We start from the raw sequence: 27,101 nt of genomic DNA on the forward strand, positions 1-27,101 counted from the left end.
GTGGGGTGAGGTGGGGTGAGGTTCGGAGCCGACGGCTAAAGAAAGAATTCTTAAGACGTCTCTGGTGCAAAAAGGTGGTTTATTAGAGCACGGGGACAGGACCCATGGGCAGGCAGAGATGCGGCCGCCCCGGGGTGTGAGGGTAGGCATGTTATATACCCTGCTGTTGGGAGAAGGTGAGGGGAAGGGAGGTTTCAGTGGAGTTTTCATATGCTAAAGAGGGCCTACAAGGTGCCAGGATGTTCCAGGCCTGCCAGAGGCCTTGCCCTTGCTGCTGGATCAATGTTGTCTTTAGACCAGCCATTAACATTAAGATAGTTGGGAGACTTTTTGGTGGGGTGTCACAATCCTGCTATCAATCATCTTTGTTAGTGAGATTTAGGACATTTGTAAGCCAAGGGAGACTCCTGTCTAGCAGGATTGTGAGCTCTGCAAGTTAACTATTTGCTTATTATTCATGGCAGTCAGGGCTGCCTGAGGGATGCTACCCTTATGGAGGGGAAAGGGTGAAGAGGGGGTGCAAGGCGCCAGCTTTTGCTTTGTCCTCAGCCAGCCTCCTGCTCCCTCATCAAAATCACTTTGTGTACTTTGGATAAACATCTAATAGGGCAATTGCTAAGTCGTTGGGTTGTTACATTTTTAACTTTTTGAGGAGCCTCCATACTGTTTTCCAGAGTTGCATTCCCACCAACAGTGTAGGAGGATTCCCCTTTCTCCACATCCTCGCCAACATCTGTTGTTTCCTGACTTGTTAATTTATAGCCATTTTGACTGATGTAAGGTGGTGTCTCATTGTGGTTTTGATTTGTATTTCCCTGATGCTGAGTGATGTGGAGCCCTTTTTCATGTGTCTGTTGGCCATTTGGATGTCTTCTTTGGTCTGTTCATGTCTTCTGTCCATTTCTTGACTGGATTTTTTTTGGTTTTTGGATGTTGAGATTGATAAATTCTTTATAAATTTTGAATACTGGCCCTTTGTCTGATACATCATTGGAAAGCCATTGACTTCTGTATTTTAACTGTGTATTGTGCAGTCTTGCTATAATCACTTGACTAGTTTCAGGAGGGTGTGGGTGTGGGGTGTGAAGTCTTTGTATTTTCTGTAGACAGTCATGTCATCTGTGAACAAAGTTTTATTCTTTCCCAGGTTGTATACCTGTTGTTTCCTTTTCTTACCGTATTTCATTAGTTTGGCCTTCCAGTATAGTATTGAATAGTAGTAGTAGGAGGGACATCCTTGCCTTGATTCCCTGTCTTCTATTTTCTCAGTATTAATATCATGTTAGCTGTGGATTTTTGGAGACATTCTTTATCAAGTTGAGGAAGTCCTCCTATTCCTAGTTTCCTGAGGGTTAATAATGAAGAGGTGTGGATTTTGTTAAATGTTTTTTTTTCCTCCCTTCATTGATATGATCATGTGATTTTTTTTCTGTTGATATGATGGATCACATTGATTTTCTAATGTTGAACATTTTCTAATGTTGCATACCTGGAATAAATCCTACATGATCCTGGTGTATAATTTTTTAATATAGTGTTTGCTTTTATTTGCTAATTTTTGTTGAAGATTTTTGTGTCTGTGTTCATGAGAGATACTAGTTTGTAGTTTCTTTTCTTGTAGTATTGGTTTTGGTGTCAGGGTAATAATGATCTCCTAGAATGATTTAGGAAGTATTCCTTCTAGTTTTACTTTCTGGAAGAGATTTTAGAGAATTGTGTAGTATTCTATAAATGTTTGGTTGAATTTACATGTGATTGGGATTGTTAGCAGTAGCCCTCCTTTCTTTCATCTGATATTAGTAATTTATGTCTTCTACCTTTTTTTCTTTGTTTGCCTGGCTAAGGGTGTATCTGTTTTATTGATGTTTTCAAAGAAACAGACTTGGGGTTTATTGATTTAAAAAAAAAATTCCTGGTTTTAATTACATTGATTTCTGCTCTAATTTTTATTTTTTTCTACTTCCTTTAGGGTTTTTTTTTTTTAATGATTTTATTTGACACAGAGAGAGTCAGTGAGAGAGGGAATACAGGCAGGAGGAATGGGAGACGGAGAAGCAGCCTCCCTGAGCAGGAAGCTCTGATGCAGGGCTCTGTCCCAGGACCCTAGGAACATGTCCTGAGCCAAAGGCAGATGATTAACCAACTGAACCACCCAGGAGCCCCTCCTTACTTTAGATTTGATTTTGTTGTTGTTGCCTAAAATGGAAGCTTAGATTATTGACTTTAATCTTTTTTTTCTAATATTTGCATTCAGTACTGTATTTTCCCTTTAAGCAGCATTCCACACATTTTGCTACATTGTATTTTGTTGAGACTGGTCTCCTGTCATTTAGAAGTGTGTCATTTAATCTCCATGTATTTTGGACTTCTTCAGCTATCTTCTGTTACTGATTTTTAATTCCATTGCGGTCTGAGAACATACTTGGTATAATTTTTATTTTTAAAAATTTGTTGTGTTTTGTGGCCCAGAATTATTCTGTCTTGATGAGTGTTCCATATGAGCTTAAGAAGAATGTGTGTTGCACTATTACTGGGCGAAATTGTCTGTGTACATCTGTTGTACGGTAATTGATGGTGGTGTTAAGTGTGCCATGTCTGGACTGAATGTCCACATCTGTCAGATCCTTGTTGCCCTGCTGCTGGATCGGCCCATTAATGATGGAGAAGTGTTGAAGTCACCAACTGTGATAATGGAATTGTTTATTTCTCCCTGCAGTTCTGTTAGGTTGTGTCTCACCTGTGTTGATCAGGCACACATACGTTAAGGATAATTGTGTCTTCTTGGTCAGTCGATTTCTTTATCATTATGTAATGCTGCTCTTTATGCCTGATAATTTTCCTTCTCTGAAATCTGCTTTGTCTGAAATTCATGTAGCTACTCCATTGTTCCTGTGATTAGTGTTACTTTGGATTTTTTTTAATGTATCCTAGCATTTAACTTGTTGATATTTAAGCTGTTTCATTTTTCATCAAAATATAATTCACAAAGCATAATAGTGGCCATATTTAAAATGTACTCTTCTCTGGTTTTTAGTATATTTACTGTGTATATGGTACATACGTCACTTCTGTCTAATTCCAGAATGCTTCCATCACCCGAAAAATAAACCTCTTAGTTCCAATTCTCCCCTCCCCTTATTCCCTGGCAATCATGAATCTACTTTCTGTTTTTATGGATTTGCCTTTTCTGGAACATCTCATATCAGTGGAATTGTATAACACGCGACCTTTTGTGTCTGGCTTCCTTTAACCTGAGAGTAGAATGTTTTCAGACTTCACTCGTGTTGTAGCATGTAACAGTTTATTCCTTTTTATGGTTGTGTAAGAGGCTCTTCCACATTTTATGTATCCATTCATCAGTTGATGGACGTTGGGTATATACTCTTTTGGCTGTTACGAGCAGCGCTGCTGTGCACATTCATGTACAGGTTGTGGCAGGAACATCTGTTGTCAGTTCTGTCGGTGTCATACCCCTAGACGTAGAACTGCTGGGTAATTGTACGTGTGTAACTTCTTGAGGAGCTACCGAGCTGTTTGCTGCCTTAGCCACACTGTTTTACATTCTCACCGACAATACAGGAGGGTTCCAGCTTCTCCGCCTTCTTGCCAGCACTTTTCTTCTTTTTTTTTTTCTTTTTCTTTTTCTTATTTTACCATAGTTGTCCTAGTGGGTGTGACGTGGCATCTGCATGTGCTTTTGATTCGCATTTCCCCAATGACTAAGGATGTCGAACATCCCGACATGTGCTCTTGACCGTCTGTGTATCATCTTTGGAGAAATGTCTATTCAAAAGTCTTTGGCTTGTTTTTAAATTAGGTTATTTGTCTTTTTGTTGTTGAGTTCTAAGAGTATTATTTGCATATTCTGGTTATTAGGTCCTTGTCAGACAAATGATTTGCAGATACTCTCTCCCATTCTGTGGGTTGTCTTTTCACGGTCTCCAGTAGTGTCCTCTGACACACGAAAGTTTTTATTTTGATCAAGTTCAGCTTATCTAATATTTCTTATTGCTTTGTGTATCATGTCTAAGAAAGCTTTTCCCGATCCAAAGTCATACAGATTTTCACCTGTTTTCTCTGAGTGTTACAGTTTTTACTCTTACATTTAAATCTTTGATCCATTTTGAGTTATATTTTTGTGTATGTGTGACGTTGCTGTTCCAAGTTCATTCTTTTGCATGTAGATATTCACTTGTCCCAGTAGTAGGCACTCGAAAAGACTGTTTTTCCCCCCATTAAATGGTCTTCGGCATCCTTGTGAAAAATCAGTTGACCGTAAGTGTATGGGTTGTAAATACTTTCTTTTTGAATACTTGGGAAATCTACACTATAAAGTAAAACCATTCCTAAAGTAGTAAAACCATTCTTGGTTAAGTGAAATGGGTCTCTATTATGGCACTGTGAGTTTGGGTTTGCTTTTCACAGCAAACGCTGCCTAACCCAGTATTCACAGATGTTCCGAGTTATTTAGTCATGTGTTATGCAACTTTTGTTTATCTGAGAACAAATGCATAAATGGTAAGTTGAGGACTAATATTACCTAATAGCATTTGTTCACTGAGGCTAAGTTATATGATTTATTTATTTATTTATTTAAGATTTTATTTGAGAGTGAGAGAGTGCGGGAGCAGGAGGAAGGGACAGAGGGAGAAGCAGGCTCCTTGCTCAGCAGAGCGCCTGATGTGGAACTCAAACCCAAGAGACTGGGATCATGACCTGAGCCAAAGGCAGATGCTTAACCAACTGAGCCACATAGGCACCCCAGTTGTACAATTTAGAATGCCATCATGAAGTTCAAGAACTTCAACAATGTGTAACTGAGGCAGGGAAAGTGATCGACCTAAAGGTATACAGTTGGTGAGTAGGATGGCCAGGATTATGAACCGAGACCCCCTCCCGTGATGTACTACATAACTATGATGTAATGTCTGAGATGGTCTCAGGAGAGAAAGGTCCATCCAGGCTAATTTGGTCACCAGTGTAAGAAGCAGGTGGCTTTCTGTAGATGACTGTGAAATTACGGTTTGGTATGAAGTCCTTCTCTCCGACACTAGCAGGGTCAGTCTTTGGTTGATTAACTAAAAAAGTCAGTTTAAACAAGTACTCTTAGGGAATGGTACATACAGTTTTTAGCATTTTATTTGGAAAAAATATATGTACATTTATTCTCCATTGAAACAGTGCCAGGTCTTTTCTCTGGAAACTGGCCTGCAGATTAGATTTCTGAGTTATCACAGCACTTGGGTCGCTCAATGGGTTAGGCATCTACCTTCGGTTCAGGTCATGACCTCGGAGTCCTGGGATGGAGTCCCGCATTGGGCTCCCTGTTCAGCAGGGAATCTCCTTCTCCCATTGCCCCTTTCCCTGCTCATACTGTCTGTCTGTGTCTCAAATAAATAAAAAGAATCTTTTTTAAAAAAGCTTTCTATGTTGTCTTTTTTTGCATTCAGTTTCAGTTTCTTTAACCTGAATTGAGTGAGAATCCTGTGATCACTCCCTCCCTGCCTGGTACGTGGTCATCTCACCCATACTTAACTTAGCAAAAATTTTCTTATTGATTTCTTTGTATCAAATCTTTCCAGAGTAGCTGTGTTAGTTTTCAAAAGAACAGTGATTATTTTTTTGCAGTCATATTTTGTTGGTTTACATAGTGTTTAATGAAGCTATATAATTACGAAGTAAGTGTAGGTGTCCTTAACTAGTTTGGGAATCATCACATTTGATTCTTGCTGACTAAACAGGTCATGGAGTAGCAGAGTCACAAGGGAAGTAGATAGTAATTTATTGCCTCTAAGCATATAAGCCTACTGGGGTATCACAGTATTGTAAAGGGGAAACACAGGATAGCTAATCCTGTGAGACCAATACTTGGAAATAGGTTATGAAAGATTTGGAACATCTGTTCAATGGGACACTCAGCATGCACATAAAATATTAATAGAAATGTATGTGTTTTACGTAAAGACATTCAAGTTATATTTTTAGATGGGAAATTTTTTTTAATAGAATGGGTTTTTATTTTTTATTTTTTATTCTTTTTTTAAGATTTTATTTATTTATTTGACAGAGAGAGAGAGAGGTCACAAGGAGGCAGAGAGACAGGCAGAGAGAGGGGGAAAGTAGGCTCCCGGCTGAGCAGAGAGCCTGATGTGAGGCTTGATCTCAGGACCCTGAGATATGACCTGAGCCGAAGGCAGAGGCTTAACCCACTGAGCCACACAGGTGCCCCTAGATGGGAAATAGTTAAGAAGAGCATGAATATTTGTGTGTGTGTGTGTGTGTGTGTGTGTGTATACACATATGTGTGTGTACACACATACATAGAGAAGGTCTGGGGTTTCCATTCAAGATGGTGGCATAGGAGAATCTTGAACTCATCTCTTCTATGAAATACACACTGAATCTATAGCTCCATATGGAAAAATTTCCTGTGGAAAAAACCCTACAACTAGCTGAGTGACTCCTACACATTAGGTGAGTAAGGAAAAAAACCTATGTTGAAGTAACAATCAGTCTTGCCATAAACCCCACCCCTGGTACAGCGACCTGGGATTGGGAGGGTACTCAGAACCCCAGGATTCTCACTGAGAAGCAAAGGGTTTGAGCTCCACTTCTGGCACCCCAACTTCCAAGACGTACATCTAAGAGACAAGACCCCAAAACATCCAGCTTTGAAAGCCATCAGAGCTTGCACCCATGAGACCCACAAGGCTATAGCAAACTGAGAAACGGTTCTTAAAGCAGTCGCGTGAGTAGACTGACCCACCCTGGAACTCAGCACAGAAGCAGCAGACTGAAATGGGTTCATATTTCTGTGAAAGAGGCTTATTTGCTTATCTTAAAGCCCTGAGGGGCAGGCATCTAATTTAACATGGATCTGGGAGCCTAGTAAGGTATTCTCCAAAGATGGAGCTGATGGGTACCATCTTTGCGCTGTCCCTCTACCTCGCTTCTGCTTTCTGGTATCTCCTGGAAAGGAGCTTGAATGCTCGTATGATGCCCCGAGGTTTGCAGTTGCTACCCAGGGTATACCTCTAGATCACCTGGCTCTAGCGGCCAGCAAGACTCACACTCATGGTAGTGAGTATCACAAGTATTTACAACAACCAAGACTTGGAAATAACTAAAGTGTCCACCAACGGGGTGAATGGATAAAGAAAATGTGTGTGTATACGATGGAATATTACTCAACCATAAAAAGAAGGAAGTCTTGCCATTTGCAACAACATGGATGGACCTTGAGGATATTGTGCTGAGTGAAATAAGTCAGACAGAGAAAGAGAAATACTGTATGATCTCCCTCACATGTGGAATCTAAAAAACAGAACAAAATGAAGTCATAGAGAACAGATTGGTGGTTGCCAGAGGCGAGGTTGTGGAGGAAATAGATGAAGGGGTCCAGTGGTATAAACTTTCAGTTAATAAGATAAGCCTTGGGGGTGTAATGTACATCATAGTGACTGTAGTAAATAATACTGTGTATTATTGTATATTTATTTTATTATTTTTTATTAGAAATATGTATTATTAGCCCCAGGGTTACAGGTCTGTGAATTGTCAGGCTTACACACTTCCCAGCACTCACCGTAGTACATACCTTCCCCAATGTCCACAACCCCACCACCCTCTCCCTACACCCCTCCCCCCAGCAACCCTCAGTTTGTTTTGTGAGATTAAGAGTCTCTTATGGTTTGTCTCCCTCCCAATCCAATCTTTTTTTTTTTAAGATTTTATTTATTTATTGGACAGACAGAAATCACAAGTAGGCAGAGAGGCAGGCAGAGAGAGAGGAGGAAGCAGGATCCCCGTTGAGCAGAGAGCCCGATGTGGGGCTCGATTCCAGGACCCTGTGATCATGACCTGAGCTGAAGTCAGAGGCTTTAACCCACTGAGCCACCCAGGTGCCCCCCTCCGAATCCAATCTTGTTTCATTTTTCCTTCCCTACCCCCACACCCCCCACTTTGCCTCTCAAATTCCTCATATCAGGGAGATTGTATGATAATTGTCTTTCTCTGATTATTTCACTCAGCATACCCTCTAGTTCCATCCACGTCATTGCACATGGCAAGATTTCATTTCTTTTGATGGCTGCATAGTATATTATATATATATATATATATATATATTTTAAGATTTTATTTATTTATTTGACAGAGATCACAAGTAGGAAGAGAGGCATGCAGAGAGAGAGGAAGAAACAGGCTCCCTGCTGAGGAGAGAGCCTGACGTGGGGCTCGATCCCAGGACCCTGGAATCATGACCTGAGCCGAAGGCAGAGGCCTTAACTCACTGAGCTACCCAGGTGCCGTATATTATTATATATTTAAAGTTGCTAAAGCTTAAGAGTTCTTAGCACAAGAAAAAAATGTGTATGTTTGGTGATGGATGTTAACTAGTCTTAGGGTGATCATTTCACAACAGATAAAAATATGGAATTTTTATGTTGTACGCCTGAAACTAACATGTGTCCATTATATGTCAGTTTCTTTAAAAAGTAATTGATATTTTATTTTTTTTAAAATTATTTATTTATTAGACAGAGATCACAAGTAGGCAGAGAGGCAGGCAGAGAGAGAGAGACAGGGAAGCAGGCTTCCTGCTGAGCAGAAAGCCCAATGCGGGGCTTGAACCCACAACCCTGGGATCATGACCTGAGCTAACGACAGAGGCCTTAACCCACTGAACCAGCCAGGCACCCCAAAAGTAATTTATATTTTAAAGAGAAAGACTAGGGCACCTGTGGCTCAGTCAGTTAAGCGTCTGCCTTCGGTTGAGGTCTTGATTTCAGGGTCTTGGAATGAACCCTGGCATCAGGCTCCCAGCTCAGCAGAGAGCCGGCTTCTCCCTATGCCCCTCCTCCCACTTGTTCTCTCCATCTCTCTCTCTCAAATAAATAAAATCTTAAAAAAAAAAAAAAGTAAAGAGAAAGACCAAAACAAAGTCTGGAAGGATGTGAATCACTGTGTTAAATAGTGAAGAAAAATCAACATTAACAGTGCTTAACTGCAGAGCATTAGAGAGTGGGTGATTTTTTTTTTCTCTCTTACATAAGTATTTCTTGTTTGGTTGAAAGTTTGACAGTGAACATTTGTTACTTTTAAAATTAAGAAGAAAAAGCTGTTTCTATTTTGAGAAGAGCCTCTTTGAAATGTATAATTAAAAGAAATAAAATGCCTGTAGAGTTAGGCAACAGGAGAGAATGGTCTTGGTGAGGGGCCCCCTTTCCCATAATCTTAGGAAGTGAGCAGACCCCCTGATGTCCCTGTGTGTGTTCCCCTGCAGTAATACGGCCTCTTATTCTTTCTCTGATCTTATTTTTCTATGTAAGATGTGCTATCAGTGCAATCATTTTTTCTTTCTGGTTTGATTTTCAGGAAGATTTCGACGTCGATCACTTTGGGTCTGACTGTAGGAAGCGTGTCCAGCTGGAGGAACTAAGAGGAGATCTGGAACTCTACTATAAACTTCTTAAAATAGCCATGGTCGAGCTCATCAACAAGGATTATGCAGATTTTGTCAACCTTTCCACAAACTTGGTAAACCTGAAATTCACAAGTCCTACACACACACACACACACACACACACACACACACTTTCTCTCTCCTTCATATTTATTAAAAGGGCAGAGTTTTTAGAAGCCTTTCAGTTGATTACCCCACCAACCCCACCAGAAACTTGAAGAAATTACCAATTTCATTAATAAAAGAACTAAACTTTTTGGAATACATTTTTTTGTTTGTTTTAGTTTTTATTCATTTAAGGTTGCTCTAGTTTGATTATGTTTCAAATTCATTAGTCAACAGTGAAAAGTAAAGGATAAAATACCCAAGGGGTTGTTTTATCAGTTGCTAAGTGATTACCCTGAAGTCTTCCTTGATTTAGACTAATTTGTAGGAGCAAATGTCCACCACTCTTACAATGTTTAATTTACTCCCAGGTATATCTGTTAGCCAGAGCTAGGTTGAGGGAACATTGGCCAATATTGATATTTAAAAAGTTTGGTTTTATAAAAATATAAGAATGATTTGCAGTGAGCTTATCAATTGTTTGTAAAAGCCATTTAGAAATGTTGAATTTTGTTACTTGGCAGAAAAGTCTCCTTGTTGATGCTTCATTTTGTTTTAAATCTGTTTGTCCAGAGAAGCACAGAAAGTTGCAGCTCCGTGGGAATTTCAAGAAGCATTAAAATTAATTATGCGGGCGCCTGGGTGGCTCAGTGTGTTAAGCCGCTGCCTTCGGCTCAGGTCATGATCTCAGGGTCCTGGGATCGAGGCCCGCATCGGGCTCTCTGCTCAGCAGGGAGCCTGCTTCCCTCTCTCTCTCTCTCTGCCTGCCTCTCCATCTACTTGTGATTTCTCTCTGTCAAATAAATAAATAAAATCTTAAAAAAAATAAAATTAATTATGCACATTTGCTTTTGGGAAATATACCACTAAGATAAATATCCCAATAGGATTAAAAACCTAGAAAATTTTACTTCTGTTTAATTTCTATTTTTCTCAAGGCTTATAATAATGTTTAAGAGAGACGTAGCCCGTCAGACTTTCACATCAGCTGGCTGAGTATCATCAATTACAGACAGAGAACTGTTCACCTTCTGTGAAAATTTTTCACATTCATTTAAAATGTCATCTAAAGGCAAATTGTTCTTAAGGAAACTTTCGTTTCTCATGACTTCCCTTATTTTTATAGTTTTATGTATTTCAACAGATTTTTTTTCATATTCTATGAACAACATTAATGGCCAAATAACACTTCTGTTGTTTAGCTAGTTATGTAGCAAAATACGGTTGTGCCAAAAAAATAACTTAAATCTGGTACTGCTTTGATCGTTAAATAGATACGTCACTATTACTCCTTATCGTGATGTGTTTGTGCCAACCTGGTTTTGCCTTTAGGTTGGCATGGACAAAGCCCTCAATCAACTTTCTGTGCCTTTGGGACAGTTACGAGAAGTTCTGGTAAGTCCCCAATTAATGAAAGCAGTCTGCTGTGACGCCTGTTGTCCTCGTCGGCTTTTCTCTAAGAATTCTTTTCATCTGTTAGTTTGGTGGTACTGGTGGTTGTATTTTAACGGTTCATGATTATAATATTCACCTTCAGAAGAGTTGTAAATGATTTTGTTTTTGCATATGCTAAAAACCTAAAAAAACATGTTCGATTTGAAGAAGACATATTCTCAGAGTAGACAACCTTAAAATGTCAGGGGAGAGGAAGCATATTTCCAAATTCAACTTATTAATGCCACTTTGGTCATATGTAAGTGGTTTCTAACTTACGAATGACTTGTATTTTAACAGTTTGTAATCTTGTAAATATCCCCCCCACCCCACGTAATCTACGTGTGGTTAGGTTCCTGGGCTGATCTACAAAAACTGTGTAATCCCTATAATGGAACTGAAGGATAATATAAATAAAATGTAATACTTAATAAATGTTACATTTGCATGTTCTCTCAGAAAAATCTCTGTTGTGGGAATGGGACTCCCCACCTCTAAGCCATTGGGAATAGGAACTCCACCTGGGTGAACAGTGGAGGGGCAGTTGTGGCATCACTTCTAACAGAAAACTGTGCTGCCCTGTCTCCCCCCCCGCCCCCCCCGTCTGTGTCTGGTGCCCTGACTTACGGCCTCTGTCCGTTCTGATGCCCTGTCGTAAACTTGTCATAAACGACACCATCCTTCCTTGTGTGTCTCCTCTAGCTTGAGTGGCCTCGTGCGTCCCTCCCCTAAGACAGTGCCTGCATCCTAGAGAGAATATAAGGAGAACATAATTTAAGGGAAGACACAGTACATGGTTAGAACCAAGAAAAATGGGGAGTAATGGAAATATCAGTGCTGAGAAGCCTAGGGGAGGGGCAGGCAGGAAAGAGTTCGTGAAACAGGTAAAAATCTTGAGTTGTGCCTTGAGGTAGACAATACTTTCCATGGTTTATGTCTCATTTGAATTTTACAAAATCTTGTTAAAGGTACTTTTCCTTGGAATGGAAGGGATTTTCGTGGTCCGCTGTTGGATTCCACACCAGCCGCTGTGGGGCTCTCCCACTGCCTCCTTGGTGTGCCTCTTCCTCCCGGGGCCTCATAGTGGTGTTGTTTCCCAAGCCTAGCCTTCCTTTGGCCTCCCACTCTTCTCTCGAACCCCCTCCCTGGAGGCAGATTTGCTCTACTTACCCAGGCTCCCGTCCCGCCTCACCCCCTGCCATCACCGTATCCCCTCCCTTTTCCGTGGCCTGTTTTTATGGCCACTTTGGTCCTGCTCAGCCACAGGCCTGACCTGCCTTTCTGGTCCCAACTCTGAAGCTGTTCTATGAGATTCTCAGACCACTGAGGGATACGACTATATCTGTCTTCATTGTATCCCTGTGGGCTGCCACAATACTGACGTCCAGGAGGTGTTTCATAATGTTGATGGAGTGAATTAATTCACCTTCCTGTGGAATTTTTGTGATATGCCTACTTCATTCTAGTTGTTTCTGTTAACCTTTGTTTTGGCCCTAATTCCTAATTATCTCTTTATTCATTAGTTTCTGGACACGTTTCTCTACCTCTGTGCTCTGCCTTTTTCTGGTCTTCTGTTCTTCATTCTTGATTCCTGGTATTTCCATACCCGCATTTCATCATCATGCATCAGTGCTTTGACATTCTCTCGTTCTCCAAAATATGCAGAACCTAAAGACCTCATCTCAGTGAAGTTGGCCCTCCATTCCTATTTCTGCTTCTCTCCAGAAGGAAGCCTGCAGTGCACATGGCTGTGTGCCTGTCTGACCCTGCCCCTGAGCGTGTCTGCACTTACATCTGCTCCCCATCCCCTCCCCACCTCGGCAGCTGTGTACACATGGCTTTCAGAGTCCGATTCGAGCCCCGTCGCATTTCCAGACTCTCCTGTACTTTGCTGCGTATTATCTGTTCTCCATTCTAAGCCCCCTCATCCCCATAACTTTTACTGTATATGTGTCATTCTTCTTCTGGCCATGCGACCCTGCCTTCGTGTCATTATGCCCCCAGATCATGAGTCCCCTCAACAGTAACTGTGTTTGGTATATCATGTTTTGTTTTGTTTTGTTTTGTTTGTCAATATCTGCATAGTACTGGTGCACAGGTATTAAGTTCTGTGGAATTGAATGAGATGTAGGAACTTGATAATGTGACAAAACAATGTCTGTAATACGTTTTCTTTATAAAGAGTCTCAGGTCATCTGTCAGTGAAGGAATTCGGGCAGTAGATGAACGAATGTGTAAACATGAGGACATAAGGAAGAAAAAGGTACCCTCCAGTAGATTTCTTATGCTGCATGCCAGTTGAAGCCCTCTCCTCTTGTCTCCGCGAAATTGTCAGCACTATTCAGCTTTTTTTCAAAGCTCTCACGCATGTGCATTTTATGCATTATGTCACGTCATCTACCTGAAATAAGAAGACAGAATTTCAGAGGTACCCACACGATCTCAAGATCACCCACTTTTTCCAGAACAAGAAACAGTGATAACTGTTGTCGGTGCAGCGCTTGACAGTTAACGACTGTATAAATTGTCAGCGGCCCTGTAAAGAAAATAGGCCTATATTAGAGACTAGGGGAGAAGTGGGCTTTCCAAAGCAAACTCAGGATTCTACCGTAGGTTTGTTGTTATTTTCTGATCCTGTGTCCTTTATGTTCTGGTGTTCACTTTAATTTTTTCGATTCCCAGTAGTTAGCATGCGGTGTTGGCTTAGTTTCAGGTGTGTGAGACAGGCAACGGCTCTGTACATCTGAGGGCTCACCCTGGGAGTGTGCCCCTTAGTGCTATCTCCAGTTTCAAGTGTCCCCGATGTCATTCATGATCATAACGATGTAGGGGCACAGTGGGCATTGGGAGTCTGGGCTTCTGACTCTCGCCTGCTGCTCTGTACAATGTTTTCTATGTGTATTATTAGCATATTTGTTAAAATCTCAGTGGGGAGAAGCCTGTTTGAGGGACCTTCTGTTTAATTCCCCTCTGGATCTCCTCACAGCTTTTGTCCAAAGAATGCTTGTCGTGCGCTTCCAGACAAAACAGTAAGCTTTGTGAGAGCAGGGTGTATTTCTTGCTTTATTTTCTCGTGTCCCCCCGCCGACCCCCCCGTCGGAATGAATGTCGAGCTCCCAGGGGTGTTCAGTAACTATTTATTGAATGGATGACTTTGTATTTTTTTGTTCTTTAAGGATGAGAGTTTTCATAATGTCCCTCAACCTCTTTGATAATATTTGTAGTGTAAAAGGTCTTTAATGATTTGTTGCTTGGGCATATAGGTATATGCACATGTAAACTGAGAGGGTCAGTACAATCGGAAGCCAAAGTTAAAACATGAATAAAGGGCCATAAGAAAACAAATGGAGGGGTGCCTCGTGGCTCAGTTGGTTAAACGTCCGACTCTTGATTTTGGCTCAGGTCATGATCTCAGGATCATGAGATTGAGCCCCGCATTGAGCTCTGTGCTCAGCAGGATGTCTGCTCAAGATTCTCTCTCTCCCTCTGCCCCTCCCCTGCACGCGCACATGCAGTCTCTCTCTCTCTCAAATAAATAAATCTTTTTAAAAAAATAGGAAAGAAATGCCCATAGAAAGATTCAGGATGGGGAAAAGAAGAAATAAGAGTATAGAATATGAGAAAGCAAAGTCTAGGGTTTTTTTTTTTTTCTTCTCTATAAACTTGCAATAGAATATGGAAGTATGCTTATTCTAGAACTAAGATTTGCATTCTTGAGAATTCTGTGTTTTATAGAAATATTCAAAATATAGCATGCCCTATATATTTGAAGTTAACTTTTGGTCTTATATTTTCCTGCATTTAGCATGGGAAGTAAAGATGATTAAGAGTAAAGATGGTGACGTTTTTTGTTTGCTTAATTTTTATTTTTATAGATGTGTGTGTTGAGGCTTATACAAGTTATTTGATCAGTTGAAAAGATTGAAAAAATCTTAAATTCACAAAGTTCTAAAGAAACCTCTGCACTAGAAGCAAGCAGGTAAGCATTTTTTTTTTTTAACTAAGTAGCACATAAATTAATACTTCACATCCAGTCTAATTAGGCGGGGACGGCTTAGTTAGAATTCATTTCTGAACAAGAAGAAAATCCAGGTTTGTGGCTAGAATGTAGCTCCAGGAGAGTGGAGAGCATGAAATGGTGAAATCTATAACACGTTCCTATAAACCCTTTGGTTATAGACCACAGTTCCAACACGTCATTATGCTTGCAGTGGAAAAGTATATTTGGAATCACCTTCCCTGAGGACTAGCAAAGTCCTGTTGATCTTTAAGGCATTCCTACCATTCATCTTGGTTTTTCTCCATCTCATTTTTTTCCCTAGACATGCCCAGAGTATTACCATTGATGTATTTTGCACCAGCATTATATTATTATGAAACAGTATAGGACATATCCAGTTGAAATTTACAAACAGGAAAGAAAAAACTTATGAAATAGGAAAAAGATGATGGCTCTCTTTGTTATACTGTGATTGTCTTGTTCCCTTCCTGGTGTGAATTTTCAATCAGCCAGGGTAGATGAGTGACTCAGAAAATGAGTAGTTAGGTCCTGTCAGCACCGTGAGACGCACAGTGGTGCAGTGGGAGTAGCCGGGGCTGGTCCTGCACATACCAGCTGGGCTGCCTGCGTCAAGGTCGCCTGGTACCCTGAGTGCTCTGTTGTGTGAGGCTAACAGTCCCTCCCCCTGCAGGCAGAGTTAGGTTTCTAAATTTTAGGAATTAAGGTTTTAGATTTGGAAGGAACTTGAGAGACCATATGCTCCACATGTCTCATGATGGAGATTAAGAACGGACACATCCCAAAGGAAGCGATTCTCTAGTCCTAGGTCTCTGCCCCCTTTCACATCAAGGCATTCAACTAAGTGGTCAGCCTCCACTGTGCTTGTGTCTCTAGCCCGTTGCACTCGTGCTTCTGCCCCATTCGTCCACACTTAGCAGACAGTCTGTACGCGGCCCTTCTGCAGCCCGTGTGTCTCCAGCGGCTCTGCTTCGCTGCGGCCCTTGGCAGCGCCTGCAGCCCCTCCAGCCATGTCCACGTTCGGCCCCTGGGGAGCTGGCCCTCCAGTGTTCTTCCCGTCTTTGCTGTTGCTGCTGTGCTCCTCGGATAGAAACACCTCAGTGAGCTCTGTGTCTACAATCCTGTCCCTTTGCAACACTGTCCTTGATAAACAGACATTGTGCGCTTTCTTGCTCAGAATTACCTTGGAGGACTTTTTTCTCCAGAAGAGCAGCTCTGAGCTCTAGAGTCAGGAAAGCCAGAGCAGCGTCAGCGCACGGTAAATCCATCATGCTCTGCCAGGCCCAGAAATGCCGAGATAAGGATAAATAGGAAATGCGCATGGGATCAGTCAGTAGAGGTTGGGATTAGGCTTCGGCGCTGTTCATGCCAAGCGCTTGCCTTCCCTCCACACCAGTTCTGATGCTCTGGGACGGGGCACACCGTGGCAGGTCTCCAGAGATTTTGGGTTTCCTTACAGTGTGTTTCCTCACTACCTGACTGCCCATCCTCAGATGTGGGATGCCTCATAGAGCCCAGCAGGGGCTTTGGGGCCTTTGTTGTGTTTTTTTTTTTTTCTTTCAGTGTTCGGCTTCCTTTTGAATGGGGTTGACGCTTTCTAATGTGGGGGGCAAGAGGGAAGTGTATCCAGTCCACTTGATGGCAGATGCACTGTGAGTGATTTCTCACCAGCTCCCGGAGCACCGAGCTTGCTCTTTCTGCCGTTGGGTAAATGTAAACTTGGAGTCCGCTGCTCTGAGCAATTTCCCAGGTTGCTGCTAGGCGGTCAGTTTTAGCTGATTGAGGAGACAGCAGTAGTTGGTACTGGGGAGGTACTTGGGAGGGAGAACGAGGCAGGCGGAGAAGAAGAGGGGGATTCGGGTATGAACGGTAGGACAGGGCAAGAGAGAGGAGGGGGTTAGAGAATGGGAGAAGAAGGGAGAAGAAGGGCACGAATGGGAGAGCCCGAGGAACGTGGTGGAAACATGCAGTTGTACCCACACTGACCTAAAATAGCTCCATCCCCTTGCCTGGGCCCTGTGGCCCGGGCCAGGCTGCGTCGGTGGCTTCTACGACCTCCCCGCTCCTCACCCCTCGCACCTGGGGCCTGCTGCACAGACAGTTTGTCCTGAAAATTGATGGCGTGCAGGTGCAGGTGCCTGAGCGCTGTGAGGCATGGGGGGCGGTGGGGGTGGCAGGTTTTAACTTTGGGAATTACACTTCTCTAATTGTCTCTACTAGCCCTCTCTGGACTAGACAGATTTTGGAGAGAATTGCCACAGAATTTAACCAGTTACAGTTTCATGCTGTTCAGAGCAAAGGCATGCCTCTTCTGGACAAAGTAAGACCAGTAAGTGTAGGTTTCGATTTTCAATTTGCTGTTTGCGAATTTCCTGGATGATTTTGGTTTGACCTAGCATTGCCCCTGATAATTGCTACTCTACAGGATTTTGAAACTAGCTTTGAATTTTTTTTTTTCAGTGTCTCCTGCTTGGGACCCTGCTTCCATTATGTCACACTAGATAGATTTTGTGTAAAGACACAAGCGTAGTCTCCAAACTATGCAAGTAAAATTAATTCTGAATTTCATGTAACTTGACACATCATATGATGTAGTCAGAGTTCATTTATCCAAAGCCCTTGACTGGGTTTAAATGCACGTTTGTCAGATTTACTCCGTAGCTTAAGAGGCAAATAACTTTTTGTCGTTCAGTAATTGTCTAAACTTCACTTTGATGAAGCCGACTTACTTTCAAAGAAATCATAGGGAGGGGGCGCCTCAGTGGCTCAGTCAGTTAAGCCACTGCCTCTGGCTTAGGTCATGATCCCAGGGTCCAGGGATCGAGTCCCACCTTGGGCTCCTTGCTTGGCAGGAAGCCTGCTTCTCTTTCTGCCTGTGCCTCCTTGTGTGCTTGTGCTCTCTCTCGACAAATAAATAAATAAAAACCTTTAAAAAAAAAAGAAAGAAAGCAATCATGGGGAGAAGAGATTCATTGTTATTCTCTAGGAAATGTTGGGATTTTAATCTTACATATATTCTGGTAGAATTAGAGGCTCGCTTTATATATATAACACATATGTATATAAATTATACACATATATTTGAGCTTTTAGAAACTGTTGTGCCTGGACCTTCTTTCCTGGTCTCTCTGTTCTTGCAGCGTATAGCCCACATTACGGCCATGCTGCAGCAGTCCCTGGGAGGCCTGCTGCTAGAAGGGCTTCAGACTTCCAATGTGGACATCATACGGCACTGCCTCCAGACTTACGCTACAATTGACAAGACACGGGATGCAGAGGCGTTAGTTGGTCAAGTACTGGTGAAACCGTACATGGATGAGGTTTGTGCCCCCATGCACCTCATTCCACAAACACAGAGCATCTAATCTGGCTTCGTTTCTTGACTGGGTGCGAGAGAGCTCAGGGCTCTTCCTTGAAGATGCTCTTAGTTCCTGCTCTTCTGGTTGTAAGAAAAGGTTGGTCCCGCTTGGTGCCCATCAGCATGGCAGGAATCAGGCATGCGCTCTGGTCTCTTCCAGTGATGCCATAACTCAGGGATCATCTTAATTTAGTAGGGGTGAGGGACTTGCCTAGGAAGAAGGTACGGATCAGAACATTTTCAGGTCAATTTCGATTTCCATAAGTTATACGTTAATGAAGTTGCCGAAAAGCGTGACCCCACCAAGGCGCCCGTGCCCACTGGAGGAGCTGGAAGACAGCTCTGTGCGCAGGGAAAGTCTGTGAGGGGAGGCGTCTTCGCAGAATTGATGTGGCCTAAGTCTTGAAGACCATGGGGGAGTTTGCCAGGCTAGGAAGGTGGGAGGGAGGGAATATTCAAAGATAAAGGGCTTTTAAGGGCGAGTTAGCGGGGTAGTACCTTAAGTCCGGAACTTGGTTACCCAGTGTTCTTGACCTATAAGGATACAGTTAAATACAGGGAGTCAGTGTATCCTGCCTCTGAGCGGCCGGAGTATGGGCTGCACCATGTGAGGCCGCCAGCAATCAGCAGCTTCCAACTTAGAGAGCGTCGGTTTCATCTAGTTCAGGCTGACAGAAGTCATGAAGCCAGTCTCAGCGTTTGAGGGCTTTCTTCCAGTCACCTGCCAGTGCGAGTGTTCTTTCTGTCCGGTAAGTATAAAGCTACCCACCATGACTTCAGGATGAAAGGCTTCCAGTTTTAAAACGAGACAGTATCCCAGTGATAGAAGTGAAATTGAAGGATTAATTTCAGTAATCTTCTCAGCTTCATTAAGACTACTAAAAGTAAATGATCTGTCAGTTCTTTGTATGTATCCTATTATAGTTCATAGCTCTCTCTGTGGGGGTGAAAAAGATCACATTATTCTTTGTCACTAAATGAAAATATTTTAGTTATTTAATTTATGCCCTTTTCATTGAACTGAATCTAATATGCTAAATTAGGGAAGTACTTTACGTTTCCGTGTCGTTAAATGAACTGTGGCCACGTTTGTATTTTAAGTTTGTATGCTTGTCATACACGGTGAATACCTTGTCATACAAGGCGAATACCTCCTGCAACTCAGCCTCACCAAAAAAAATAAAATACTAAAGCAAAATAAGATGTGTTTTCTTCCATCACTTTTCATCTCAGCCCTTTCCCTGTTCTGGAGACGGTAGAGGATAAGGCCAGGGTGAAGATGGTACAGAGCTGTTGTCTGCAGATACAGTATTTCGCTTTTAAGCTCAGAAGGGAAGCAGATGAGTGTGTGTGATGTTTTAGCTTCAGGCCAGTCTCTTTCCCTCAGCCTCTGTGTCCCCCAGGGTTGGAGCAGTATTCCCAAATCCCGGGACCTAGATTTTCATGCCGTTGCTACTTACCTCCTGTTTAGAAAGCATACTGAGTGGGGAGGAGGAAGGACGAAGTGCATTTTTAAGGTTTACTCGATTCTTTTCTCTGTAGTGTATAGTTCATACTTCTCTTTTAGGTGCTTTAAAAACAAACAAAAACACAAACAAACAAGCAAACAAACAAATAAATAAATAAAAATAAAACGCTCTTCCTTCTGCTAGGTGATTGTAGAGCAGATCGTTGAGTCTCATCCGACGGCCTGAAGATCATGTATGCTAATAAGCTCCTGGAGTTCGTTCCTCACCACTGCCGCCTTCTTCGAGAGGTCACAGGAGGAGCTATCTCAAGGTGACGTAAACTGCTGTGTATGCACCTGAGCTCAGTTTAGTGACCACCTGTCACCTCCACATGTGCCGCTGATCCCTGGCTGTCCTGTCTGACCCGGGAACGTGTGCTCTTCCCTATTTGTTACCAGTGCTGTGAGGCAGGTGTCGCTTGCCTGGGTTTACAGGGAAGGGAATGAAGAGTGGGGACGAATCTCAACGGTGACATTTGTGTGACTCCAGAGCCTCTGCTTTTCTCTTGTCTATACTTTCTCCTTAACCAGGTTCAAAATCAAAATTGGTTTCCTTCCATTATTGTGATGTCATCATCGGTCTAGAAATACCAATTCATTTTAATTCAACACGTTTTATACTGATGGCAATTAAAGTCATGTTCGGTTTTTCCCTCCCTCTCTTATTTCATTTCCATGGCTTTCCAGTTCTGTTTCATGAATATCCCATTACCTTCCACCATCTCCGTCATCCCAGTCCAGACCTTTGTCGCCTTTTGTTCGAGGGTAGCGGGCTCTCCCCACCTGGTCTCCCAGCTCCACCTGTCCCTCTTCATTGCAGCCCTCAGCTGTCCCACCTGCCCAGAGCTCTGCAGCCTTCCTGAGTCGCTCGTGGCTTCTCATCGCCCACAGAGGAGCATCCAGTCTTCCTGGCGTAACCTGTGACCGTTGGTGCTTGAGTCCTAGTGGTTCTCCGCTGTAGAACTTTCTACTGTGGAACTTTCCCCCATACCACTATGGTTCCTGGCCAGACAGGAGCAGCTTGACCTTCCCTAACACACCTGGTACAGAAGATCCCTGACTTCACCTTGGTTCAGTTTATGGTTTTTTGACTTTTTATAATAGTGCAGAAGTGATATGCATTTAGTTTGGATCTTTTCCCAGGCTGGCGATCTACAGTAGGGTCCTCTTTTGTAATGCTGGGCAGGGGCAGCGAGCACAGCCCCCAGGCAAACCACGTGATCACGAGGGTCAGCAACCAACACACTTGAACCGTCCTGTTCTGGCTTTCAGTGCAGTGTTTAGTAAGTTACATGAGATACCAGACACTTTATTGTGAAATAGGCTTTGTGTTAGAGGATTTTGCCCAACTGTGCAATACTGTAAGTGTTCTCAACACATTTAAGTTTGGCGGGGCTAAGCTCTGATGTTCAGTCGCTTAGGTGTTTTCCATGCATTTTCAACTAAAGAGATTTCCAGCTGAACAATGGGTTTATTAGAAGCCGAGGCCGTCATAAGCCGAGGAACATCTGTCTATACTGTGCGCCTCTGTGTTTTCCTTCATTGCTTCCTGTCTCATATGCCTTTGTCTTTCTGTTGATCTGTCACTCCACATGAAGCTCCAGTCAAATACAACTTCTTTTTTTTTTAGGTTATTTATTTATTTACTTATTAGAGAAAGCATAAGCAGAGGGGGAGGCAAAGAGTGAAGCAGGCTCCCCACTGAGCAGGTAGCCCGATGTGGGACTCAATCCCAGGACCCTGAGATCATGACCTGAGCCACCCAAGCGCCCCCAGGCTATGGTTATTTCAAGAAAAAGTCCTATTTGTGAATTCTTCATCTAGTGAAGATGAATTAAAATCAGAAAGTCAACTCTGCCACCTTTAAAAACCCAGGAACAGAAAAAAATTCCACGAGCAGGTATAACCCTATCCACAATAAATCACTTTCAATCCAGTCCTGAAAACTAATACAGAGTAGGAAGAAAGCATTACAGAAAAATTTTGTTTTCATTAATCAAGCTGGAAAATAACGGGCCTTACACGAATGCCCTTTAGGAAGACAGTTCTTATAGTTTTATGTTGATGGAAACTAACATTACATTCGAAATGCATGTTAAAACCATGACTGTAGACTAACTACCACTTCCAGTCGTCAGAAGATGAAAAATGGTCAAGAGTCACCCAAACTGAATCCTGGTTCCTCCTGGAAAATGTGTTCCTAAATATTTTCCCCCTGAACTACTGTGCTCTTTCTGTATCTTACACAGCAGACACTGCGATGCACAAACACATCCAGAAGGCCTTTGAGTGTGGGGAGCCATGCACTTGTGGATGGCAGTCACGTAGGTGACTAGGCCCAGGATAATGGGACTGTGAATGTTTAACCCAAGGAAAATGGGTGCGCTCGTGGACGACGCACGTTCAATGCCTGGAGTCACAAGGAGGGTATATGATTAACTTGTAGTTTTGGGAAAGGCACAAGATCTGTAGAACAATAGAAACCTATGGAGTCACGTAGGTGCTCACGAGCATCTCACATGCTCATGGATAAGGTGACTAGTAGTCCTCCTGATTGGTGTTTTAGGTGAATCGCGTGATATGGTGATTGGGCATTTGTAACTACTGATACTATAATAAGGGGCTTAATTTGAGGAGCGGGGTTCCCGGATCAAGATATGTAGAAGACTGACAATAAAGAAGTTTGCCACTCAACCTCGTCTGCGGGTCGTTCTTGCGGGTCGAGAGCGACATCTGGTGCCGAAACCCGGGAACCCGACTCTGGACGTGGACCGAGGATTGGGGTAAGAGCAACGAGAAAGTTCACCCTAAAGGGCCCTAGGGTGACGAGCTAAAGTGCGCGCCTATTTCCTGTCTTTAGACGGGGGTGAAGTCTCTGGGGACTATTGTTAGTGGGCAATTTTTTAAGGTTCCTCAGAGGTGTAAGGGTTTCCAAAGATGGGAAACGAACTTGCCCGCTATAAAATGGAAGGTCCATTGAGAGACCTTTTGAAAGCCCATGGCACTCCATTAAAGACTAAAACTGCTCGCGCCTTCTTAAAAGAGGCCGGCGAAATTGCCCCTTGGTTCATAGAGGAAGGGCTTTTGAATATGCCGCAATGGGAACATCTGGGGGAGGATTTGCGGCGAAGTACAACAGTTACTCCAGAGACGCTGGCGGTGTGGTCCCTTGTTAAGGTCTGCCTGCAATCGTCTCGGGAGCGGCTGAAGCAAGTGGTGCAGCAAGGAGAACAAGTTCTAGAAAAATTAAAAGAGGAATCCTCGAAGGGCTCTTCGAAAGCTAGTTCTACAAAAGCTTCGGGGCCAGAAACCAGCTCTAGCAGTTCTACGGATTCTTCTGATAGTTCATCTACTTCAGTAAAATCAGTTAGAAAGTCAAGAAAGAAAAGGGTTTCGCGGCCTCCTGGCGCGAAACGGTTTGAGGATGCTTCCGTGCCAGGGGCAGCTAAGTGCCCCACAGCTCCGCCATGTGAATGGCCGCCACCTTATCAGCCTCATTGTGCGAAGGTGTGCCATTGTTCAGATTGTGTGGCCGCTAATTGGAGAGAAGTTATGGGACCTGATAAAGGAGTTTTTCCGGTTTTGGAGGATCAGCAAGGGCAGCGATACCATCGGCCTTTAGATTTCAAGCTTGTGAAGCAGCTGAAAGAGGCAGTTAGTGCCTATGGACCTCAAGCTGCCTTTACGGTGGCTATTGTGGAGACGCTGGGTGCCTTGTTTTTGGTTCCTGAAGATTGGGCCAATTTAGCTAAGGCGGTTTTGAGCGGAGGGCAATATTTAGAATGGAAAGTTCAGAATCAAGATAATTGTCAGGATACTGCTCGTAGAAATGCTGCCGCTGGAAACCCTCAATGGGATATAGATATGTTGACAGGTACAGGACCATATTTAGGAGCAGCAGGTACAGGCTAACTATCCTCTCGCTGTGTTATCAGCAGATCGCTACTGCAGCCATAAGGGCATGGAAGACATTGAGAGGTGTGGGTGATCTACAGGGTCAGCTTTCTAAGGTTGTTCAAGGACCGAACGAACCTTATGCTGATTTTGTTGATAGACTTTTGCAAGTTGCAGGAAGGATGTTTGGAGATGTGGAAGTCAGCCATGCCCCTGGATCAAGCAATTAGCTTATGAAAATGCTAATAAGTGGTGCCGCGAAGCCATTAGGCCTTGGCGGTCCAAAGACGCTTTCCTTCCTATATTAAAGTTTGCAGGGATGTTACAGGCCCCGTGATACAAGGGCAGGTTATGGCTGCAGCTTTTGCGCAAGCTATGCGGGGAAAAAATCGAGGGAAACAAGGCACAAAATGTTTTCATTGTGGTCAAGATGGTCACATAAAAAGGGATTGCCCACAGCTTGGGAAAGGTGGTAAACCTTCCCTCTGTCCACGCTGCAAAAAAGGAAATCATTGGGCACATGAATGCCGTTCTGTAACTGATATTGATGGTAAGCCTTTAACATCCAACAAGTGGGGCGCCTCAAAAAACGGGAAACAGGGCCCAGCCTCCCGGGGCCCGAATCAAATGTACGGGGTGGCAATGTCGATTCCAGTCAAGCCACGATGGGCTTATCCACCATCCGATCATGGGAGTCAGAGCCCACAGAACCCAGACGAGCCACGGCAGGGGCCGCGGGACTTGACATCCGTGCCACCACCCGATTGGTCTTAACTCCTGAAATGGGGGTGCAGGCTGTACCCTCTGATTTGAGTGGGGGGTCCCCAAAAGGGACTGTTGGGCTCCTGTTAGGAAGGAGTTCCTCTACTTTACGAGGGCTGCAGATACACCCTGGTGTAATTGATCCTGATTTTCAAGGTGAAATAAAAATTCTAGTATCTTCCCCTAAGGGTATTAACATTATAAATCCTGGAGATCGGATTGCCCAGCTTTTGATTCTCCCTAGCCGTCATGAACAGTATGCCTCTTCAGATCGAGAGAGGAAAGGAGGTTTTGGCTCCACAGATTCTTCCTTGGCTTGTCTAACAATGGACATGAAAGAGAGACCCATGCTTAAATTAAAGATTAGAGGAAAAAATTTTTGGGGGCTTTTAGATACGGGGGCAGATAAAAGTATCCTTAACCTTTTTGATTGGCCTAAAACTTGGCCCCTTGTAAAAGCTAATCAGACGCTTCAAGGACTAGGCATAGCTACTAGTCCGGATATAAGTGCTGCATCACTAGATTGGGAAGATGAAGAAGGACATAGGGGTGTTTTTCAACCTTATGTTTGTGCAATTCCAGTCTCTCTGTGGGGGCGTGATGTATTAGAACAAATGAATATGCATCTAACTACTGCCAAATTATACAGTGAGACTTCTCAGGCTATTATGAAGAAAATGAGTTACAAACCGGGACAAGGCTTAGGGGCCAAAGAGCAGGGAAGCCCTGAACCACCCTCCATGGGGGGCCAGGGTTTTTTCTAGCGGCCACTGAGGCAATTCGTATACCATGGAAACAACAAGAGCCGCGTTGGGTACCTCAGTGGCCGCTGACAAAAGAAAAATTGCAAGCGGCAAAAGAATTAGTTATGGAACAATTAAAAGCAAGGCATATTCAAGAATCTACGTCACCATGGAATACTCCTATTTTTGTCATTAAAAAGAAATCTGGAAAGTGGCGTTTGCTACATGATCTACGTCAAATAAATGAGCAAATGCAGATAATGGGCCCTATCCAACTTGGTTTGCCAATAATTACTGCTCTGCCCAAACATTGGTCTTCTATTGTTATTGATATTCAAGATTGTTTTTTCTCAATTCCATTACATCCTGCAGATACAAAACGATTTGCATTTACCCTGCCAGCTATAAATCATAGTGAGCCTGATCAAAGATTTGAATGGAAAGTATTGCCCCAAGGGATGGCAAATAGCCCCACTTTATGTCAATTGTATGTTAGCAAAGCCTTAGAACCATTTCGAGAAAAATTTCCAGATCTTCTCTGTTACCACTATATGGATGATATCTTAATATGTGGTCCAAATAAAGATGCTCTCCCATTGGCTTTATCAGCCTTACAAGCACAATTGGCAACTTGGGGATTGTGTGTGTCCCCTGAAAAGATTCAGGCCGGTGATTTGCAAAATTATTTAGGGATGCAGCTTTCTAAAACTACTGTGAAACCTCAGTTAGCGCAGATTCGGCGAGATTGCTTGCATACTTTAAATGATTTTCAGAAACTTTTAGGAGATATCAACTGGATTCGTCCTTACATTAAAGTGACAACTGCTGAATTAAAACCTTTATTTGATATTTTACCAGGAGATACGGATTTAAATTCACCACGGAGTCTTACTCCTGCTGCTCTTAAGGCTTTGCAATTGGTTGAAAAGAGATTGACTTTGACTGTAGCAGATCGGTGTGATCCGCAAAAGCCTGTTCAAGCTATAGTCATTCCATCTCCTGGGTCTCCCACTGGAGTATTATGGCAGGGGGGTCCTTTATTTTGGGCATATTTACCACATAATTTGCCGCGAGTAATCACTCCTTATCCTGTAGCTGTAGCTATGGTAGCTGCTAAAGTTCTTAAGGCTGGAATACAGATTCTTGGTAGAACACCAGACACTTGTATAGTTCCTTATGATAAAAATCAAATTCAATTGTTGACTAATGAAAACGACCTATGGGCCGTTGTATTGACTGCTTATCCCATACCCTTTGATAATCATTATCCTTCTCATCCTTTAATTGGGTTTTTTAAAACAACAGCCTTTATTTGGCCCAAATTTTGCCATCTAGAACCTTTACCTGATGCTAAACTTATCTTTACAGATGGCAGTAAAACAGGAACTGGCGCCTATGTGGTAGATGATCATGTAGTGCCAGTTGTAGTGCCTTCAACGTCTGCACAGCGTACCGAACTTTTAATTATTATGTGCGTGTTGCAACGCTTTTTAGATCAGCCTATCAATATTATTTCTGATAGCATTTATGCTGTCGCAGCTACTAGGACTGTTGAAACTGCCATTATATCTACTAGTCAATCAGATATCTCCTCATTACTCCTAGACTTACAAGAGATAATATTGTCTCGCGGAGCTCCCTTTTATATTGGGCATCTGAGGGCACATTCTGATCTCCCTGGACCCTTGGTGAAAGGGAATCGCATAGCTGATGCTGCTGCACAGTTCCATATTTACTCTGTTTTAGAGGATGCTAAACAGTACCATAAAAAATGGCATGTGAATGCTCAGACATTAAAAATGCGCTTCAATATTTCC

The 27,101-nt window shown here is 42.9% G+C and overlaps 1 protein-coding gene across 19 annotated transcripts in view; it reads left to right on the forward strand.

Moving 5' to 3' along the window:
- Positions 1–7,862: 7,862 nt before the first annotated feature.
- LOC116584022 (conserved oligomeric Golgi complex subunit 2-like) overlaps positions 7,863–27,101 on the forward strand; it is a 29,754-nt gene continuing 10,515 nt past the window's right edge. For 2 of the 19 annotated variants that reach the window (XR_004283019.1, XR_004283018.1), the window contains exons 1-8: positions 8,254–8,303; positions 9,376–9,537; positions 10,901–10,963; positions 13,185–13,265; positions 14,878–14,981; positions 15,897–17,349; positions 18,161–18,475; positions 20,031–20,157. Coding sequence is in view for 7 of the 19 variants with exons in the window: in XM_032332009.1 (XP_032187900.1) it covers positions 9,506–9,537; positions 10,901–10,963; positions 17,241–17,349; positions 18,143–18,385 (447 nt within the window). In the remaining 12 variants the exon portion in view is untranslated. Of the gene's footprint in view, positions 7,902–8,253; positions 8,304–9,375; positions 9,538–10,900; positions 10,964–13,184; positions 13,266–14,877; positions 14,982–15,896; positions 17,350–18,142; positions 19,379–20,030; positions 21,007–27,101 lie in introns of those variants that run through there. The other 17 variants (XR_004283015.1, XR_004283016.1, XR_004283017.1 and 14 more) reach the window with 17 other exon arrangements.

The sequence above is a fragment of the Mustela erminea genome, unplaced genomic scaffold (assembly GCF_009829155.1).
Source record: "Mustela erminea isolate mMusErm1 unplaced genomic scaffold, mMusErm1.Pri scaffold_51_arrow_ctg1, whole genome shotgun sequence".
Lineage (NCBI taxonomy): Eukaryota > Metazoa > Chordata > Mammalia > Carnivora > Mustelidae > Mustela > Mustela erminea.